General features: G+C 40.4%; 1 protein-coding gene across 1 annotated transcript; it reads right to left on the bottom strand.

The window, feature by feature from the left end:
• LOC139478126 (sodium-coupled monocarboxylate transporter 1-like) lies at positions 1 to 22994 on the bottom strand. Its single transcript, XM_071260452.1, has 15 exons — positions 22638 to 22994; positions 19013 to 19078; positions 16728 to 16779; positions 16021 to 16088; positions 14537 to 14691; positions 14097 to 14237; positions 12264 to 12393; positions 10472 to 10560; positions 9055 to 9179; positions 6409 to 6566; positions 5915 to 6126; positions 5112 to 5212; positions 3876 to 3949; positions 1814 to 1894; positions 1 to 862 (listed from the first exon to the last, which is right to left on the bottom strand). The coding sequence occupies exons 1-15, from the start codon at positions 22986 to 22988 to the stop codon at positions 734 to 736; spliced, it is 1932 nt and encodes a 643-aa protein (XP_071116553.1). The 5' UTR covers positions 22989 to 22994; the 3' UTR covers positions 1 to 733.
• Between the last annotated feature and the right edge of the window lie 370 nt (positions 22995 to 23364).

Genomic DNA, 23364 nt, shown 5'->3' with positions numbered 1-23364 from the left:
TGTGACGGGTACCTAGCAGACTACTATATACAAAACAATCGTATAAAAATTAATTAAAAAAATAATGGTTGTCGTTACCATAGAATCACGGAAAAATAATAATCGTGACAACAAAAAGGAAGCTTCACCGTAAAACCGATCAATCTGCTGGATTTCATTTTAGTAGAAGCCTTGTAAATGCACTAGAAAGATACGTGATTCATAAACGAAAGAATTGTGTTGTTTATGAGATTAAAATTATTTCGATTCTATTTAACTGTGCATTGTTAAGTTGTACATAATTATAAGAGTGAGTGAGTGAGTTAAAGCTTTACGTCACATCGGCAATATTTCAGCCATATCGTGACCATAATTATAAGAGTCTCTCACTGTCTCTGCAGCTATTACACGTGATAATAACATAAGGATAAGAAAAAGAAATAACTGTGTATAGCAAATACTAGAACTGAAATAAAAAATATGTATCATGCATATTTATTTTTTTTGTTTTTTTTATTTTTATTTTTTTAAATATTTTTTTTATATTTACATTTATTTAGATAAGGGAACCATGCAGAAGAGAATAATAGTATGCTCAATGATGCCGGTATCCTTAAAAGAGTTAGTTAGACAGAGTCTCTCTCTCTCTCTCTCTGAAGGATGTCAACTGCCTCATATTGCTTGTGGGATGGTCATTCATTTATCAATAAGCCTCTCTGTTGTTAAATCCTACACACACGATGTGTTGCTGGCTCTACACACAAGATGACCTGCTCTCGTCTCTAAGAATCCGCTCAATCTTGTCTGCATTTACTGCGATCTTCTTCTCTCCAAGCAAAGATATGCCATGCTCCTTCTCGTGTATACTGTAATCTCCGTTCACCTATAATCAACAGGAGTGAGTTAGCTCAACACCATTTTAAACAGTATTTTAGGTACATCACGATGTGTCAGCTCCTTGTGGGAAGAAGACCCCGATTGATAGAGGTCTTCACTTCAGCGAATCCCGCCAGTAAAGCTATGGTGATGACAAATTTATAATCAAAATCCAAATGGATCACGGCGTTGCATCGTAGATCACCTGATCCTTGCATACCCAAGGGACGCAACTTAGTGACGCGTTGCCTTACTACTACTACTACTACTACTACTACTACTACGACGACGACGACGACGACGACGACTACTACTAGTACTACTACGACTACTACTAATACTACGACTACTACGACTACTACTTCTACTAATCCACTTTTCTTGCGCATACTTTTACAAGCAATGTATCCTCGAAGCGTTTAAGAAAGTTATCAGCTTAGTGATGGCGTGATTGAAAAGGTAAGTCTTTAATCTAAAATCAAAGTTTCAAGATTTTTTTAATGCATTGGCTACATGCATTTCGAAAATTTTGAATTTTGAATATTATGGCATCAGACGGTTGCTGCATTTTCTAACAGCGGAATGCAATTATGGACGAATCGCATCCGTAAAGTTTAGTCATTTAGAATCTGTGATATGTTTTCATAAGGTTTGTTTCAATCAGTTTTTCTACGTATCTGCTGACCAAAACTTTCATAATCGTGGAATTAATATATAATTTTGAGAAAAGACTTTTTAATGAAATAAGTAATATCAGTACAGAAAAATACATAAGTAATCCAAAGGAATGAACTCTTTGCCTTGTCATTCTCAACGTTGTTTTGTCTTTCAGAAAACCTTTTCCCTTTTTTCGCTTCTTTGGTTGTATCTTAAGGGAACGCTTAAATGCATGTTTAAAAAAATGCTTTCATTATTATCTAACCACTTTTTTTAAAGAATTAGTCCTCAATATATTTACCATATATGGTAGAGCATAAGGCGCAGGGTGGGCTTCTGTTAGAGATGTGTCCGTTGGTGCCAATGTATATCCAGCCAGACACTGAAACAGAGAACATGAAGACCGTGATGACCATTACCAGGGGTTATCAGAAGACATTGTTCGATTATTCAGGTGTACGGAGTCGGCCCACAAACCACCTCTGTGGTCTAGTGGTAGAGCGTCGGCCCGAAGCGCGGAAGGTCTAGGGTTCGATCCCCAGCCGCGTCATACCAAAAGACGTTAAAATATGGTACTTGTTGTGACCCTGTCTGGCGCTCGGCATTAAGGGGCTAAAACAAAGACTGGTCGCCTCGGAGTCAGTATACTGTGTCTGAGTGGGGTATTCATGTTAAACTGCGCCATGGTATCTCAGTGGGCTAGCACTATAAATCGGCATCAGTCCGGACTAGTACAAGCAGCAGCACAAACACACACACGTACATGCACGTCGCTATATAAGTGCAATACTCTTGGACGCGATGTTAAACCCCATTTCACTTCACTTCAAAACCCACAAGCATTTGTATTGTCTCTACCGTCTTTGATGGATTGGTAAAGAGGCCGACACGATAAAGGTGATTAAAGATGTGTCAAATAGACACTAAGATAAATTCATAGATTGCTGTAGACTGTCACTGTCAGCCTAGACACGGATCGAGTCGATACTACGATAGTTTGGATGTGCATTCTTCGTTTTGTTCACTGGGATTGGTCGTAGCGAGGATATTCGTGAACAATCACGCAGTCAAACTCTCTGACGTTTCTCAATGTCTTCTGAAACGCTGAATTCAAGATTAAAGCGTCTAAATGTTCAGAAAGAACGCTTCTGTATGTTTTCGTGCTGGGGAATTTTCAAGGTTTTCCCCAGAAATGTGGAAGTAGTCCGTCAGTGTTTACGTCTTTTCAAGAAAACGGTCTCTTGAAAAACGTATGAACGTCAAAATGTGTCGTTCATACACTTGTGAACGACAATTTCGCGGTCATGTGACCGACCTGTCGTCCAATGGAAAAGCCGTATATCGTGTCAATTTAAAATCAAAACATTATCAGAAGATGTGTGTTCACGCACACCTGGTTACATTTCTATTGGCTAGTGACTGCTTTCAGTACATATTAATCATGATCATAACAGAGTTTTGTCTCTTTTGACAAATTATGAAAATAGTTGGGATTATTTATAAGTTATAAACCAAACACTAGAGTATGTTCAAATGCCGTCGCTACTATTACCCCGGTCAAAGGATCAGGGTTCTCTCGAATGTCATGCTCAGCTCCCTGGGGAGAATACAACTCAAGCTAACAATAAGGCGCCAGTTAACATTACCATCTCATCCTAACATTATCCATACGCTTTCACTGGGAACGGTACTTTCGAGAGTATAAACGGAGTTACTGTATATATATATGCAAGGCATTGCCAAGTGTTCGTAAGTGCATACGCCTGCTTTTACTAATTGATCGTAGAATATTCGTTGATAGAAGTACAGAGAAACCCCTTTAACTCGATGTTCTCGGGATAGTGAACAGTGTATTGATGTATCCGTATTTCGAGATTTGTCGATTTTCGATAGAGATCATAGGCCGATAATTTACCGAGGAGGGGCACGGGTGGCCTTGTCCTCTAATGCGCCGCAATTAGCTGTGCAAATTTGCGTTCCTTGAATACGCCAGAAACCTATGATTGTGGGTTCGAATCCCGGTTCGCCCCGATTATGTTTCTAGGTTACTCGTGCTCCGTGGTTTCACCGAAGTGGTAAACGTCTGAGACCTGCATCACTTCGGGCTCTCCCAGATAAAGCTGAAACTTCGTGCCATAACTGGAATTTTGTTCATAGCAATGTTTAACAAATCACTCACTCTTTAATCCGAAATTCCTTTATCCCAACGTTGCACGGATAACACATAATTCGGATCAAAGCGACGTTAAAAACAATAGCACTCACTATACCGAATATAGTATCCAGTTATCCAGACAATAAAAATTATCTTTAAAATTTTCATTGTAACAACATATTAGGAACACAATAATCACAGAAGTTACCTGTTTATATGAACACAACCCATCCCGTATATGGATATACAATGTCGGATCCACAGGCTTTTCTCTGTTGCAACCTACAACAATATATATAAGTATTTCAGAAAGTACGCAAGATAATATACACATTAGGTGAACATTAAACCAAGACTGGCCAATTTCTGAATTATTAGTCTCTCAATTTTATTCGCGACAATCCAAAAATGGAACCATGCATTGCTTCAATCTCTGGTCATTATAAAACTCTGAAAAGGCAAACTATGCGCAACATAAAATGAAAGTATACATGTCAAGAACGTTCGTGTGAAATTTGTTGTGATACTGTGATACAAGTGATTCGTGCCGCCGCAACACATCATGCACGTGCAGTACCTGATATTTGGCTCAAAGGTCACGTGATCACGTCTTATTGAATGTTGTTGAATCGCAACGATTTAACAATGATAACTGAGAATTGATAATTGCAAATAATGTTGTAGAAAATGCAACGCTAAGAAAAAATCACGCGTGACAGAGACGTAAGCTTTGGCACTGCGTGGCGCTCTCTTAATCGGATAAGTAAAAAAAATATATATATTGAATCACGGTTCGACCCGATTATACTTCTGGGTTTATCAGCACTATACCGTGCTTGAGGGTTTGACCTGCGTCTCTGACCTGCTTCTCTGTGGGCTTTCCCCCACATGAGGCTTAATGTTTAATGCGGCGTTAGAACCAGCTCACTCAATCACTGAGGGGCGGTCGGGTAGCCTAGTGGTTAAAGCGTTGGCTCGTCACGCCGAAGACCCGAGTTCGATTCCCGACATGGGTACAATGTCTGAAGCCCAGTTCTGGTGTCCCCCGCCGTGATATTGCTGGAATATTGCTAAAAGCGTCATAAAACCATACTCACTCACTCACTCAATCACTGATGTGTTGATGCAGCCTTTGATTTTACAAAATATTTCGTTAATGATACCGAATACACGTGTAAGTATCACGTTACATGTTAGATAAAAAGCAGCTTCTTTAAACACGCTACTGAATAATGGGACTGAGTGGGCGAGTGAATATGGTTTTACGCCGCATTTAGCAATAATCCATCAATACCATGAAGGTGGACATATTGTACCCATGTGGTTATTGAACCTGTCCATTCGCATGGTGAGTTTCGCCCATAAACTCTACCACCGTGGTGATGAGTTTATTTCAAAGCTTTAAGGATGATTTAAAGAAATATATTCGGTCTTGTATTCTTACCTGTTAGACTAGAAACAACAATTCCCACAACGATGGCGACTATGACCGACACTGTGCTGTAGTGTAGATACGATAGACTGTATATCTTGTCTAAAATGTCACTGAAATGATGTAAATATTGCATATCAGCGCGTGGTTAACGTCTGAGACTCGCATCACTTCGGGCTTTCCTCTCACATTAAGCTGACACGCCGTGATATAACTGGAATACTGTTAAAAGCGGCGTTAAAGCCAATTCACTCACTCACTCACTTCTATCAAACAATCACATCAATCAATCTATCACAACGGTAATCATTCTTTAAAAGGTATTAAGTATTTGTTACATTTTGTGAGGTTTTTGGGATGCAGTTTTACCTTATAACAATATCTACCAAAACATACCCGTCAGTTGCACTATCCGCCAATACACAAACATACCGCATTCGACGTAATAAGCGCCCCGCTCAAATAAGCGCCCACGGCGATATTTGCTAATATATTGGCTAGAGAACAATCCCAATTAGCACCCCTTTGATCAATGTAGACAAGATTTATTTATTCCCGTATAATACGCACTCGTGTGTTATATGCACCCTTAATTATGGGCAATTAGATTCTGGAAAAAATATATCTCTCGTATATAAACATTTCAGGCTGTCTGCATGAACCACGAAATTTATCTTTCAACTCTTTTTTTTTTCCAAAATAATATTCTAATAAGAGCCCCCTATTTCTAATTTTGAGAGCGCCCTAGGCGCTAATTACGTCGAATACGGTACCCGTTAGTTATATCAAGACGTTTCATTTAACACTATACTTACATGCCACGTGTAACAGATGGAACACTGGTACTATTTATGGAAGCTGTGATGATGGAAATAGCAGATAATGCTGTCGTGGTAACATTGCTGTTGTCGAGGGTGCAGCCATCCGTGACAAGATTCAAGGCACCCCGCGGAGCAGGATTCAGAGCAGCGCCCACCCCAAGCCACAGGGACACGACCAGACTGCTAGTCAACCCGGCTCCAGCTCCCTGCAAGCGTATGGTTAATAGCGACAGTTAAGTGGATATAATGTCAATGAGTCATTTGGGTTTAACGCTGTTTTTAAAAGTTATTCAGGTATATCACAACAACGTGTTTGTTAAATATCAGGGGACAAATTCCAGATACTAAGTGGAAATTTCCAGTTAATAGGGATACTAATTGGAAATTTCCAGTTAATAGGGATATGATTTTTTTGGGACATGGTCCTAAAAGGCTTCCGTACGAACAGTAACGGGGCTGCACTGTATATACATTTATACCAGACTTACCCAAGAGTTAACGAAGGGAAAGAACATTCCGTTACAGAACAGCCCGAGCAACGGTCCTCCCAGCATTCCAAAGACACTTAGACCAATTTGTAGCACAGTTCTCCCCACGATGCCTGCGACGTACGCCAGGCCAACTGTCAGGAGCCCGTAAAATATTGCTGCAGTGAAAGGGTTAAAGTTATATGTAAGTAAATAACCCGTGAAGATCCGGGTTGATATAGGTTTCAGCAACCCATGCTTCATCACGTAAGAGTTGGTGAGTGAGTGAGTTGGGTATAACGCCGCTTTTAACATTATTCCAGTTATATTACGGCGTGTCAGCTTAATGTGGGAGGAAATCCCGAAGTGATGCAGGTCTCAGACGTTTACAACTTCGGTGAAACCCACGACCACGGGTATGGTGCTGACAAACCTAGAAACACAATCGGTGGAACCGGGATTCGAACCCACAATCATAGGTTTCTGGCGTGCCCAAGGGACGCAACTCTGCACAGCCAATCGCGGCGCCTTAGACGACTGGGCCACCCGTGTCCCCCTTCACAAAAGAGGCGCCTATACACGTACGTGTCGTTAGAGGCGACTAACGGGTTCCGGTGGTCAGGTTGATGTATGTCATCGGATCCCAATTGCGTAGATCGATGTTCATAATATCAATCTCTGGACTGTCTGGTCCAAACTCGCATATTTACAAACTGCCATCATATAGCTGAAATATTTCAGTGCGGCGTTAAACAACAAACAAAGAAACAAACAAAATGTAAATAAATAATGAATCATGAAGTCATCTTCTATTGTGAAGGTTTCTGTAATTTAACAACACGTCTTAGAATCATGGCTTCCAATAGGGTTATGTTCAGGGACGCGTTACTTCTATGATCGCAAAGAAAGATGAGAAATCTCTCTAAAACCGCTATGACACAATATTGTGTGAGTTTAAATCACATTCCTTTTTATCTGTTCTTTCGCAAGATATTTTTTTTATGATTATATCATAATTGAAAAAAGATGTACCTTTTCGTTTCAAAAACATGTCCATGTGCATGCAGTTAAGGTCAATCCGATAAGGAGTGAGTGAGTTGGGTTGAACGCCGCTTTAAACAGTATTCCAGTTATATCATGGCGTGTCAGCTTAATGTGGGAGGAAAGCTCGAAGTGTTGCTGGTCTCAGACGTTTACTACTTCGGTGAAACCCACGAGCACGGGTATGGTGCTGACAAACCTAGAAACAATCAGGGCGAACCGGGATTCGAACCCACAATCATAGGTTTCTGGCGTGCCCAAGGGACGCAACTCTGCACAGCGAATCGAGGCGCCTTAGACGACTGGGCCACCCGTGCCCCCCAATCCGATAAGGGAATCATGCAGTATGGGATACATCATCTATCTCATTCACTGAAGTAGATACAACATTTCGTAGCATCACAATTTGCAGCTTAGTTTCAGGTCCTCCTGAGCGTACAATAACAACCCCACAACAAAGATATCAAACAATGTATTTTGTACTTGAAAATGTAGGTCACCGAAGACAAAATTGTCCATTTCGAGTGAACTAATAATTGCTTATATTAACTTCTAATTAATATTGAACTAATTACTTGAAAAGTTAACTGACAATGATTACATGAACACATTAATAATTATTAGTTTTAATTGGCAATGATTATGTGAACTAATTAATAACAGCTTATGTTAATTTTTCAACAATAACGTGATCTAATAACTGTCAATGTCATCAATATTATGTTATTACCATTTAATGATTTATATATTCCCGACATGGGTACAATGTGTGAAGCCCATTTCTTGTGTCCCACGCCGTAATATTGCTGCAATATTGCTAAAAGCGGCGTAAAACCATACTCACTCACTAATAATTTATTTATTACGTTATTACTAATTAATGACTGTTTATGGTAAAACACAATCTTTACATGAACTTATTAATAACTGCAAATGTTAATTATCAACTATTACATGATCTGATAACTGTAAATGGTAATATTCAATGATCATATGAATACATTCATAACCTCTAATGTTAAATATCAGTGATTACCTGATATAATAACACATTAGGCTGATTTCCAATTATTACGTGACCTAATTGATTCTCGCACTGTTATTTGTCATTTATTATGTGTGTTCTCACAAATACAAATCTTACAGGATCCATTACAATATAAATACAGTGATCGATCGCTATTGCGCTCTTCGATAAAGCGTTATTTCGGTTACTACGCGCGGTAACGCATGGCTCCCAAAATTTATGTACACTTTTAATACTGGGAGTTTAACACAGACATGATTGTATTGTTGTTCGTTGTTCATTTGCACATAACGCTTCTCATTGCAAAATCAACCGTTTATCACTGAATGGAGTTGTAATAATCTTTTTGAAAACATCCTCGGCAAGTCCCGGAAATACGATTGTTCTGCTGCATGTATATATTGTATTGTGTCATTCTTCCCTGGTAGCATCGAACATTCTCTGTTCGATTATTATCGTGTGCGGTGTTCAACGACATTGTTTACACCATGACTGTTAATTAATCAATCAGAAATTACGTATCGACATATTGTTTTTATGAAAATATCCGTTTCGAAATTGTTTGATACATATACAACGTCATAGAAAATATAACTTACAGCACACCATGGAGAGAACAGAGAGTGTTTTGTTAGAGGGCTTCTTCCCAAACAATGATAGGGCAGGTTTTAGGTAGTCGCATATTGACACAGCGGCCAGAGAGTTCACGCCTGATGAGACGGTACTGAAACCAAATGCATTGAGTTCGGCTTAACAACAAAGACGTGATTTAATCATTAAGCAAGCAAAGACAATTCAGTCAATGAACACCTTCATATTCATGAAATCGTTCCAAATGACAGGCATCATAAGTGATCTTTGCCTTATGGTGTTGCCTCGAGAAGATAGAAATGTACAGTTAAACGCTATTAATCTGAACGGCTTAAGAATTAACATTTTCCTGGGTAAGCGAATCATTTTACTGAGTATTTCCTTTATAAACTGACGGCCAAAAGAAACGTTACCAACGATATTTCAAGGATAAAATATGACCAGCACAATTGTCTGCTGACCGGATGTCCTAAGCTGTTGGCAGCTGATGACGTCACAGTAAGAAATCTGTTCCTCAGATGAGTGAGAGAGTGAATTCGGTTTAACGCCGCTTTTAACAGTATTCCAGTTATATCGCGGCGTGTCAGCTTAATGTGGGAGGAAAGCCCGAAGTGATGCAGGTCTCAGACGTTTACCACAGCGGTGAAACCCACGAGCACGGGTATGGTGCTGACAAACCTAGAAACATAATCGGGTCGAACCGGGACGCAACTCTGCACAGCGAATCGAGGCGCCTTAGACGACTGGGCCACCAGTGCCCCGTTCCTCAGATGAAGTACCCGTAAATAGCGGTCATCCTGCGGGGTCGTGACCTTTGGTCTACTACGCCTTGGTCTGTCTGCGGTTCTGCCAGTCTCTCGGAGACGTGCGACCAGTCTGGTAATGGTCATCTTGGAGCAGTTCATGTTAACGGCAACCTCTCTCTGTGTCGCTCCCATCTGCAGCATACCCATGGCTCTCTCCCTCTGGACAGCGGTCAGTCTTGGCATGTTCGTTGGTGTTAATCATTGCAACCAATGTTAGGGAACAGATCCGTGCGTAATTTATACTCGGAAATTGCACGATAATTTGGGAAAGAATGTTTTTAAAAATTGCTGAAAAACACCAATATCTCCCCAAATCCGCAAAGCACGTGCAAAGAACGACAGAGAACATGAAGGCTGTATTCGTGAGATGTGTTCTTTACTGTTTTTGAACATGTTGGCATCTCTGTTTCAAAGTGGCAAATCAGTTAATGTTGGTAACGTTTCTTTTGGCCGTCAGTTTAGCTATGTAACCTGAGTAGCAGTATTCGTCCGAGAAAATAAGATTGCCGCAAGGACGGGCAATGGATTAAAGAGGTTAAACTCTACACACACAAAACTACTACAAAAATATTGAGGTTCACTATTGACCAAACTGTGTTAGCATTTTGTATTTATATACCTGAGAGAAGCGCTGAAAATACAGGAAACAAATAGTCCTGGTAGGCCAGGAATGCTGCCGAGGGTATCCATCATATATAGCGGTACAATCTGTGAATATAAAGAGAGGGTATCCATCATATATAGCGGTACAATCTGTGATATAAAGAGGGTCTCCATCATATATAGCGGTACAATCCGTGAATATAAATCGAGGGTATCCATCATATATAACGGTACAATCTGTAAATATAAAGAGAGGGTATCCATCATATATAACGGTACAATCTGTAAATATAAAAAGTATCCATCATATTTTGCGATACAATCTGTGAACATAAAGAGAGGGGATCCATCATATATAGCGGTACAATCCTTGAATATAAACAGAGGGTATCCATCATATATAACGGTACAATCTGTGAATATAAAGAGAGGGTATCCATCATATATAGCGGGACAATCGCGCCCTGCATATGACCATGTGCAATATATATCCTATTCTTCCTTCTCCGGTCACACATGCTGTGTTAACGTTGCTACATGTACACGTCACACCAGATTTTCTGATTTCTGAGAAGAGGATACCAGAAGATTCTTCATTATATTAATAATCATTCAGTTTTCCCCAAAACATGAAAATGCTGTTGAGCACATCATTGTCCCAATACGTTATTCATGGTGTCCGCTCAATGTGGGAGGAAGCCCGATGTGATGCAGGTCTTAAACGTTTACCACTTCGGTGAAACCCACGAACACTGGTATGCTGACAGACCAAGAAACAAAATCGTGAAGGAGGAGCACGGGTGGCCCAGTCGTCTAAGGCGCCTCGATTCGCTGTGCGTCATTGGGCACGCCAGAAATCTATGATTGTGGGTTCGAATAGATTCACCTGACCATTACAGTACGGAGTAAGCCTACATCATTTCACTAATCAGACAGAATACGGTAAAGTGAAACCACGAGTAGACCTCAGTCATATATCTATTAATGATGCCTCTATTGCTAAATGTCATCAAGTAAATACTAGCGATGTTAAACACACATGATGGTTTGCCTGATTCATTGCTTGCATCAGATTCACATCCTGGGTTCTGTGGTACAACGTTGCTTAATTATTACAGTTACGATGGAACAAAGACATTACGTAGAAGACACTGAGGCTTTCTGTGAAGTGATGTCAGCTCAACGCTTGTGAGGGGGACACAAGTGGCCCAGTCGTCTAAGGTGCTGCAATTCGCTGTGCAGAGTTGCGTCCCTTGGGCACACCAGAAACCTATGATTGTGGGTTCGAATTCCGGTTCGCCCCGATTATGTTTCTAGGTTTGTAAGCACCATATCCGTGCTCTAGGGTTTCACCGAAGTGGTAAACATCTGAGACCTGCATCACTTCGGGCTTTCCTCCCACACGCCGCGATATAGCTAGAATAATGTGAAAAGCGGCGTAAAACCATACTCACTCACTCACTTTTATGATTGTTTAGAGGTTTGCAGTAGACCGAAGCTACACAAGTGTAATTCGAGAAAGAGCCAATTTTATGTGTATTATGTTGTTAACATTGGGAAGTTAAAAAAGTTAGGCCTTGATTTTGGGGTTTAAAAATAATCAGAGAAGCTTGCGTAGTATTCTCTTTGCACCTTTGACTTAAATTTAGTCCCTGTTAAAGTTATCTTATTTAAAAATCCTTAAAACCCAACTCAGTCACTCACTCATGGCACAGCGATACGAACAAGACTGTTCCTTAAACATTGAAGTTTTACATTTGGTGCAAGAATTGTGTGTAGTTTGTACGTAAACAATTGAAACCTCATACCTGGTCAAGTTTGGCGATTCGCCCGCTGAGAAACGGGTCACAGTCGTGGTAGCGCGCATAGATAGCAAGGCCGACAGCACAGATGAGAAGCATATTCATGACGGCGATAGGCAAGGTCAGCCACAGGACACTGGAGAAACAAAAAAAACATGAAATGAGTTGGTGAGTATTGTTTCACGCCGTCTTTTTGCAATATTCACTTAATACCACGGCGGGGGATACAAGAAATGGGCTTCACACATTGTACCCATTTGGGGAATCGAACTTGGTTCACCGACGTGACGAGCGAATGCTTTAACAAGAAGGCTACGGCACCGCCTGTATCAATGAGTGACAGAATTTTGTTTAACATTTTGTTCCAGCTGTATCGTAGTTGTCTGTAACGAATCGAGCCATGACCTGTTATAATTAGTTCGAATCCAGTGACTGAAATCACAACCAGCGCTCAACGACACCAGGAATGATGACACTTCATCCGCCATGTGGGAGGTGAGGTAGCCTAGTGGGTAAAGCGTTCGCTCGTCACGCCGAAGGCCCGGGTTCGATTCCCGACATGGGTACAATGTGTGAAGCCCAGGTGTCCTCCGCTGCGTAATTGCTGGAATATTGCTAAAAGTGATTGACATCATTAACATCATGCACAGCCGCGCACGATGGGATACGATGACTTTCATCAACCAAGTGAACGAGCATGACCACCCGATCCCGTTAGTCGTCTTTTACAGCAAGCATGGATTGCTGAAGACCAATTCTACCCCGGAAGCCACGAATATGAACCTTGGTCTGTCAGCACTGTACCCGTGCTGGTTAACATCAAAGATCAGCATCCCCCCCCCCCCCCCCCCCCCCCCCCCCTCCCGTGCACGCCGTGATTTAAATTTATTCTGGTTATACGACATTACTCAGTCATTCACTCTTTGGTAAGGCTGAACGTCTGAGGGATAAAACCGTGTCGTCACTGCACACTTTGACGGGGTTGTTAATATTCTAACAATATCACGGGACACCAGAAATGAGCTTCACACTTTGCACCCGTGAGGGGACTTGAACCCGGGTTCAAAGTGGCATTAGGCCCAATTGTACCATGAACTTGAAAAATAATCGATTCTGATTGGTAGTAATTAAGAATGGTAATCAAGCGGTTTCCAATAGAGATACCACCCACACACACCCCATTAAAGAGCGGATTTAACGGCCGTATCAACGCAGAAGCTCATATTTAAAATAAAGACTTTCTTCTCAATGATTAATTAAACAATTAAAGTTTTAAAAATGTGCTAATTCAACACCAATGTATGTATGACAATACATTTTGGGCAGAAAATAAGACAGAAATCGACTCGAGAGTGTGTTCTAATTTGAGCTTGATGTTGTGCGCTTTTGTATATTTATATTGACGTCATATCCCTTGGGTCACAAAGTGCCAGGTGGGGTACAATAGTGACGTGCGGTGTAGAAATTACACCTTGCGAGTCTGTTTTGTTTCTTTTGAGCCGCCCTTTCGTGATGTTATCTGCACACATTTAATGACTGTCATGCTTGCGAGAAAATAATGACGATGTGAGGATATCATATGGGTTTCCTCAATTATGAACGACAACCCACGTAAAGCAGTGGGCTAAAAAAACAAAGATTTCGCTTTTATGTCGTGGCAGAATAGAGGTAAACAGTCTGTCTTTTCAATGCAAAAGTTAGGTTGCCCTAACCGTGCTAAATGTTTTGAAACCTTGTGCTGTTTGTTCGCAAACAAATATTTGTGAGCACGAGCTGTACTTTGGAAACATAGCTTGTTTATTACCCAACTTTCTCACTACTATATCATCCTATGCTCACAGTTGCGCTCCTTTCAGGGTCTTCACGCTGGAGTATCGCTGTAGCGTGGCCTGGTTTGACGCGTAGACTGTGAGGAAGGTGAAGAAACCACCGATGTTCAGAGTCCAGAAGCTGTTCCTCACGAAGGGGTCAGGATTGAAGCTGGTGAAAAAAATTAATAATAATAATAATAATAATAATAATAATAATAATGATGATGATGATGATGATGATGATAATAATAATAATGATGATGATGATGATGATGATGATAATGATGATGATGATGATGATGATGATGATAATAATAATAATAATGATGATGATGATCACCAAAACCCTCTTTGCTCTATTTTTTATTTTAATCTGTACAGAATAATAATACAATATAGATGATGATCATGATGATCAAGAACATAAAAATACAAAAGACGGATCTGTATTAGCAAAACAATTCTTACTCAAAATATGGCATTCTTCCCCCTAAGGTGGCCCTCTCAAACATCTTTCCCAGTCCCCCTACATCCATGGCGCCTTGTACTACAAGGGCAAGTAGCCCTCCAGTGATGATGAACAGTTGAAAAACATCTGTCCACACAACAGCTTTTATACCACCCTGCAACATGACATACAACATGACACAACTGCAACATGACATACGATTGTAACATGACATGCAACATGACATACGACTGTAACATGACATGCAACATGACATACAAATGCAACATGACATGCAACTGCAACTTGTCATGCAACTGCAACATGTCATGCAATTGTAACATGACATGCAACATGACATACAAATGCAACATGACATGCAACTGCAACTTGTCATGCAACTGCAACATGTCATGCAATTGCAACATGACATGCAAATGCAACTTGTCATGCAACTGCAACATGACATGCAGCATGACATACAACCGCAACATAACATGCAACATGCCATACAAATGTAACATGACATGCAACATGACATCCAACTGCAACATGACATCCAACTGCAACATGACATGCAACTGCAATATGACATGCAACTGCAACATGACATGCAACTTCAACTTGTCATGCAACTGCAACATGACATACAGCTGCAACATGACATGAAAATGCAACATGTCATGCAACTGCAACATGACATACAACTGCAACATATCATACAAATGCAACATGACATGCAACTGCAACATGTCATGCAAATGCAACATGTTATGCAATTGCAACATGTCATGCAAATGCAACATGTCATGCAACTGCAACTTGTCATACAACTGCAACATGTCATGCAATTGCAACATGTCATGCAACTACAACATGACATGCAACTGCAACATGTCATGCAACTGCAACATGACATACAACTTCAACATGTGATGCAACTGCAACATGACATGCAACTGCAACATGTCATGCAACTGTAACATGCTATGCAATTGCAACATGTCATGCAACTGCAACATGTCATGCAACTGCAACATAACATACAACTGCAACATGTCATGCAACTGTAACATGCTATGCAATTGCAACTTGTCATACAACTGCAACATGACATACAACTGCAACATATCGTGCAACTGCACTACGACATACAACTGCAACATGTCACCGAACTGCAACATGTCATACAACTGCAATATGACATACAACTGCAACATAACATACAGCTGCAACATTACATGCAACTGCAATATGACATGCAACTGAAACATGATATACAACTGCAACATATCGTGCAACTGCAACATAGCATACAACTGAAACATGACATACAACTGCAACATGACATGCAACTGCAACATAGCATACAACTGCAACATGACTTGACATGCAACTGCAACATAGCATACAACTGCAATATGTTATCGAGTTTGAAGAACAAGTATGCCACGATAGAATTTATGTAAACAATATGTTTTAGACACGTCGCATTAGTACTTACAATCGTAGTGTAGAACGTGCAGACAAGGCCCACCGTTAGTATACAAAGTTCCATTGAAAGTCCAGTTACTGAAATAAACATCGAGCTGTTTATTTCGTCTACACGTCAATTAAGTATAAATACAAAACTATCGATCAAAGGCAGGAAGGCAGGCGTAACTCCGTTTTGAACACGGCATGTCAGATTGATGTGATATTGATGTGATGTGCATTCGACGCTGTTTACCGCTCATGGGAAACTCACGACCCAATGAATCTGACAAATCAAGAAACATAATCAGGGCGAATCTGATATTCGAACCCATGACCATTGATTTCTAACACACCTAATTGTGGCTCCTAAGATGCCCGCGCCACCTGTTCTGGCACTTTGTAAATTATCGAGTCTGTGCCTAACAAAACAGTGATTGATATTATGAGCAACGTCCGACGCCGTCGGCGTACGATGACACGCAATGCAAGTCACGGAACCTGACCATTGATGTAATTTAACCGTCTCTTGCAACCAGCAATAGAGTGCATGAGGTTTATTCTCGCCTGTTTTTTCCACGAGGACTACAAATATAAAATGTGCCTCTTTTACAGAACATGATGAGTAAAGGATACATAATTTCTGAAAGTTGACCAATTGCAGTCATGTTTATAATGACAATATGGTTTCAAATTTAAGCGTGCAATTGTATATACTGGTATAGCGTATATACCTACCTTGACTCAGCGCCAGTGAAGGGGTGTACATTACAACGCCCATATATATAATCTACAAGACAAAATAAACATATTCATTTAAAGGGCTGGTCAAAAAGTTCTAAGCCTGACTAACTTTCAAATGTGGGCCACAACACGGTGAGCTAGTCAGTATAGTACATTGTGTGTGTAGTTCATTGCAAGTGTGTTTGGTCTGTTCAAGCCGTTTGTGTGTTAGTGACAGCCAGTTGAACGTGAGGGGGGCCAGCTGGACACAAAAATTGAAAAGAACGAGTACCGAGCAGTCATCAAGTTTTTTACTTTACTCCTCAAGAAATTCATGACCGCATGTCACAAGTGTATGGGGATAAGTGCCCCAGCTATTCCACTATTAATCAAGGAGATAGAGAAACTGTCAGATAGACGCATTACCATTGCTAAACTTGGGGAAGACTCAGTTCAAAGCCATGGATCCAAGCCATGCATCCACAGATGAATAAGAAAAAATTGCTCATTGGGTGCCAAAGATTCAAAATCCTCATCTAAAGGACAATGACAGATACAAATTTTGAGCTATAATTGAGGAGGATTTCGTCAAATTCAAAAGGAGATTAGTAACGGGTTATGAAACATGGGTCTACCACTATGATCCCGAGTCAAAACGTCAACCTATGGAATGGCACCATTCCACTTCTCCGGCACCAAAGGAATTCAAGTCTTCAAGATCTTCAAGTGAAGAAAGTTATTGCCACTGTATTCTGGGATGGAAAGGGTGTGATCCTTGTTGATTATCTAGAGAGTCCGAAGACGATTACCGTTGCCTCCTATGCCGATTTGCTTCATCGCCTGAGTGATTCTATCAAAGAAAAGCGGCGAGGAATGGTGACTGCTGGAGTTCTACTGCTTCAAAACAATGCCTCTTCTCACACCTCTCAACTTGCAAAGGCTGCTGTGCGACAATGTGGGTTCGATTAGCTTCCCCACCCTCCATACTCGCCAGACCTGGCACCAAATGATTTCCACCTGTTTCCTAAACTGAAAGAACACCTTCGTGGAAAGCGCTATGACGACAACGATGACCTCAAAGCTGCCGTGAATGGATTTTCAGGGTCTATTCAGAAAACTGGAATTGAAAAGCTTCACTATCGATATGACAAGTGTATTGAAAAGCAGGGAGATTATGTTGAAACATAAAATTAAAAAAAACTTTCAAAATCGTTGGTTTTGTTTGTTTGGCTTAGAACCTTTTCATCAGCCCTCATATTCACCCAGCAGCGACAGTTGTCAAGCTTCCGAGATGTGCTAGGCAGGGAATCTGGGTTTATGAGCGATCCTCACATGAAAGCTGGTTCCGATGTGATGAAATGCGTGAGAGATACGTTAACACGCTATTATCCCCTTTTAACAACCTATCCAGCTACCGGAAAGTTTCACACACAATTGTTGGTTTTGTTTGTTAGATTAGATTTTTGTGACCAGCCCTCGTATCTGGCATTATGTATAATATAATTTATGAAACTTTGGCATACCCTCTACAATATAGGTGAGGTGTGGTGAAATGATTATCTGACTCTTATTTAGCGACGGGTACTAGCCCCGAGAAAAGCCAGTTTTATTGTGTTAGTCCATTGAAATAACTTGCAGCAGTTTAAAACTCATACCCCTCTCAGACACAATGTACTGACTCCGAGACGACCAGTCCTTCATGTTATGCCTTTGAGCCTAGCAAGGTAACAAAAAATACCCCCTTTTCGTATGATGCGCCCAGGGATCTGATATAGACTTTCTAATACTCTAAATAATCTTATAATCTAAATATTCATCTAAAGGACAAATTTTGTTTTTTCTATATCTAAAATAATATTTCTGTATTCATTTATTTATCAATTATTGCTTCAGTAACAGCAAAAGTTAATGATGAAAATGTTTCAAATGGTTATGACTGCTAGAGACTGTTGTTTATTATATTGACACAAACAATGGTGCCATTAATGTTTTTTGAGTCAACGGTAATCAGTTCATTGGTTCATTATCATTCAAACTCGGTACTCTTGCCTGAAATCGGTCACTTACGATACAATTAATTCTTTTCTAATGACAATCAAATAAGTTAAGACAATTGATAAAAAATGTATTAATCAACCTTTGTAATCGTCTTTCATTTTAAAAGTGTTCAGGTATAAATTATTCTCATTAAGTTCAGTTGTTAAAACGAGCATATTATTATATTGACGGTCCGGCACGCGTTTGAATGTTATCCCCACACTGATAAAAAAATGTTTAAACGTAAGAAATTAGATTCTTACCATCTCTACCGTGAATGTCAGGGATCCCATTATCCGGATGGCCTTGTTAAATCTCCTCTCAAGATACTAAAACATAAGACACATATTCAGCATACATGACACCAGTTTTATGAACTTTTTTTAGTCTTGTAATGCGTCTTCCCGAGGCAAGGGAGTTAAGTGACTGTTGGAATGTCTGGGCTCGATCGTAGCGCCCCCCCCCCCCCCCCCCCCGTGACTAATACGAGTTATGTCCCTTCTATGTCCCTTCTATTGACCAATCAGATTCCACCTCTCTTATCACTTGTATTTGCTTCAATCGAAATTGCTGCGCCCAGTCAAGATGATCCCATGAAGATCTATTTTGTAATAAAACGGGTCTTACTTATCAAAGTACATCAAATCACGTGAGCACCTTGATTAGACAAGAAAGGATTTGGAAAATATCTGTTGACGCTTCGTTGACGGTACACATGCTTTGCAAATCCTGCAATCGACCGAAATCTGCACGGCAGTTTTCGAACTGGATGTCGATTTTGTTGAGCAATTTCGATCGGACTATGCAAAGGCTTGTTAGTCCAGCCAAAATATAACTCCATAATTCTAGTCTAGTTCGGCAAGGGTGGATACTGGACTAATATTGTCAGTTAACTCTCTTGCCTCGGAAAGATGTTGAACGACGTTTCAGAGCTATCTCTTGCCCATTCATCACTTTCAGCATAAACTACTGACAGCTGTGTATGTATTTCATGATCGTCCCGAGTCAAACACAATGGACCGCACGAAAACTGCATACAAATGAATGTATGTGAATTCATATAAAATCGACAGAGATTTTCCATCCCACACTTTCCAGAGCCTAATACAAAGGACAGCCCTTGCACAAGTGATCCCATCACTTTGTACGTAAGTAACCCTTTTTTAAAAAACACGTACAGCACAATACGGTCATGTTTGACAGGACATGGGTAGTCTTGTTCACTGTCAATTGAAATGTACCTGTTTACTCAAAATGTGACATTTTATTTGGCGGATGTCAAGCGTTTCCCTATAATAGCTGTCATTTATAGCGTAAACATTGGTTTTGTAACCAGTCATGGTCAGTCGGTTAGTTTGACCGGTGTACCCAGCACACAGGTGTCCTGTATAAACTAGGAATTCCATTGTCACGAGTTATTTAAGGTCTTTCACAGGTTGGGAATCGCATGATGTCGTCATGGTAAAATTCCGATTCGTGACCACTTCAGATTCACTTCAGATGTTATTTCGGAATTGCTAAAATATCAATCAACGACAATGCGTTTGTAATGTTTTCACCTGACTGAAACTGACATCGTTCATGTAAGGTGCAAAAATAAGGAACTAAACAAATTTGGAAAATACATCCCTAGCAGTGTTAAAACTTTATGGGGCGTTCACGGGTTAAAGAGACGACGCACCTGATATCCATCAGCCTTCCTTTAACCGTGGAAGGGTCAGAGCGCCATAACCTTTTGTACATGTTTTGCAAATATTTCGGCATCTACGTCATGCATTGTTATCATTCTTGGTGTCAGATAATTGATAGATGAATGACAGTTTCACATATACAATTGCATTTTAAAAATTCCACATATCTAATGAGACACTGTAACATAAACATTGAAATATCTCGCCTAACAGAGCGTGGTTCAATCCACTACTGTATAGGGGTGTTTGGACATCCCTTGTATGTCACCCGTGAAGATTCCGGGGTAGAATAGGTCTTCAGCAACCCATACTTGCCGTAAAAGGCGACTACGCTTGTCGTAAAAGGCGACTACGCTTGTCGTAAAAGGCGACTAACGGGATCGGGTGGTCAGGCTCGCTGACTTGGTTGATACATGTCATCGATCCCAATTGCGTGGATCGATGCTCATGATGTCAATCACTGGATTGCCTGGTCCAGACTCGATTATTTTACAGACCGCCGTCATATAGCTGGAATATTGCTGAGTGCGGCGTTAAACAACAAACCAACCAACCAACCGTGTATGTACGCTCACCTCCAGGGGTCCCTCCGACCACTAGAGGGTACGTATGGCATACATATCAGAGTCTCACCCATTTGTCAGATACATTGAAATTATAAATGCTACGGTTGAGTTCTTCCACTATCCAATGCTTGTTACCTAAGTGGTGAAAATTGTCCCGATCACACTCCATTGGGCAGACACCGCATGAGACTACAAGACTTGTCGCTACTAAAACACGCTTTTCTTTTATGGTTTTGAAAAGAATTTACGTCCCGTGAAGATCGGGGTTTGAATTTATCTTCAGCAACCCACGCTTGTCGTAAGAGGCGACTAACGGGACGTTTGGTCAGGCTCGCTGACTTTGTATCCCTATTGCGGAGGTCGATGCTTATGATGTCAATTACCCGAATGGTTTGGTTCAGATTTGATTATTTACAGACCGCCGTCATATAGCTGGATTATTGCTGAGTACGGCGTGAAACAAAAAAACAAACAAATAAAAAAAAAAAAAATTCCACTTCTCTGCTTCAACACTGTGAATAAGATATATATAATGATAAAAATTAAAAACACATATTTCTCATGCTGATTCTACTTTTCATTTTCTATGTTATCAGTTAATAGTTAATTGGCTTGCCTGGGTGTGCCCTGTAGTACTGAGTCCATAATCAAGTTCTTACAGTTGAAATGAATTCTGAGATTATTTCTAACTAATTAAGATATATTTTGTTATGACATTTGAAGTTGATTTCTTATGTTCTTCACATTTTATATAAAATTTATAAACCACGGCTGAATGATTTTTTGTACGAATATCCATTAACGTATTTCATACAAATAGCACCAAATAAACTTCAATTTGTGATCAAAGCATGTGACAATATTGCCAATCTTCTTCGTGGTGTAAAGGTTATATTGAAAGCGTACCTAGGGCGTACGTCTATGCGATGTAACCAAGTCAACTTTCTACAAACTTGCCATGTATGTGACAAAATCAGATAGCTCCGACAATAAATGCACGATTTAGTCAAAACATGTACATTGAGAAAACTCAATATCCTCGTAAGAAGCTGAGGTGGGAACCTTCAAATATAAGTTGTTTTCATGATCAAATGGTTCACTAGTTTAATCTATGCGGGCTGAAAATAATACGATGCATAATCTATTGTATCTGAGTAGATCAATTACTTCAAACTATCCATTAACTTCATACGCATTAATTTGACCTTCACTGTAGAGATTTAAGTGTATTGTGTTCAAGAGGACTGGTCTATTACTACATCAGGTAAAGCCACAACCGGGGTATATGACAAATGGGGTGTCTGATAAATGGGGTTTGACCATATCGTGGACGCTAGCTACGCAGACGTTCGTGGACGCTAGCTACGCAGACGTGTCACTCCTAGCACCCCATATATTATACCAAAAGCTTCTTAATTAAATGTATATATTCAAGCTTATAGATATATTTCTAAGGGGACAATGACAACGCTAATTGAAAACAGATATTATCCAGAATTGACCAGGTGAGATAAAATGGGCATTAACGTCGCGTTCAAGGTTATTGCACTTCACGACCAACCACTAAAACACGGATGCTGTCCACGAAATTTGAAACTAATCATACGAAATAACACCGAATGGATACTTGCCTCATAAGCGCTTGTGTACCGCAGTTTGTGGAACATCGGTACGAAGAAAATGCTTGCTACGGCCATGGTCGGTATATAACTGAACAGGATACAGACATACATGCCACCGTTCACGTAAACCTCCGTCGGTACCCCAATAATAAAGATGGCGGACAAGAAGCTAGCTGCCAGTGACATAGTCACTGGAAATATCTGCAACTTCCGGTCGCCTGTTAGCAGATGGTCTGGAGACTGGGCGATCTTCTTTCTCGTTTTAACAGACCAGAAAATTCCAATGGAGGCTGAGAAAACGAGAGTAAGGGAGAAGAGGAGATAGTCCACCCAGGAGAACGTCTGCATCTCGGGTTCCATGTTTGCAGATCTGGAAGAAAGGAACAGATATAATTGCGTGCGTGCGTGCGTGCGTGCGTGCGTGCGTGCGTGCGTGCGTGTGTGTCTGTTAAACATCGCATTCAATATTTCAACGATATAACGTGTAAAGCTCGTATAAACATCGTATCACACTCGTGACAAGGACACAGTTTGATCTTCCCCATGAAAATTAAAACGTGTTGTGCTTGTATACATGTATATAGTACTCACATCGTGTCTGTATATCGTGAAAACATCATGTTCATGATCAAGTCGGGTCACAAATACGTACTGAACGAGGTCATTTTGAGTACAATCAACCTCATGACATGTATAATAACCTTTGTGTTTGGTCTAGTCTGATTATAATACCTAG

The sequence above is a fragment of the Haliotis cracherodii genome, unplaced genomic scaffold (genome assembly GCF_022045235.1).
Source record: "Haliotis cracherodii isolate W230 unplaced genomic scaffold, xgHalCrac1.p SCAF_39, whole genome shotgun sequence".
In the NCBI taxonomy this organism is placed as follows: Eukaryota; Metazoa; Mollusca; class Gastropoda; order Lepetellida; family Haliotidae; genus Haliotis; species Haliotis cracherodii.
Note: the sequence above shows the minus strand (reverse complement) of the source record. Positions and strands in the feature narration are given on the sequence as shown.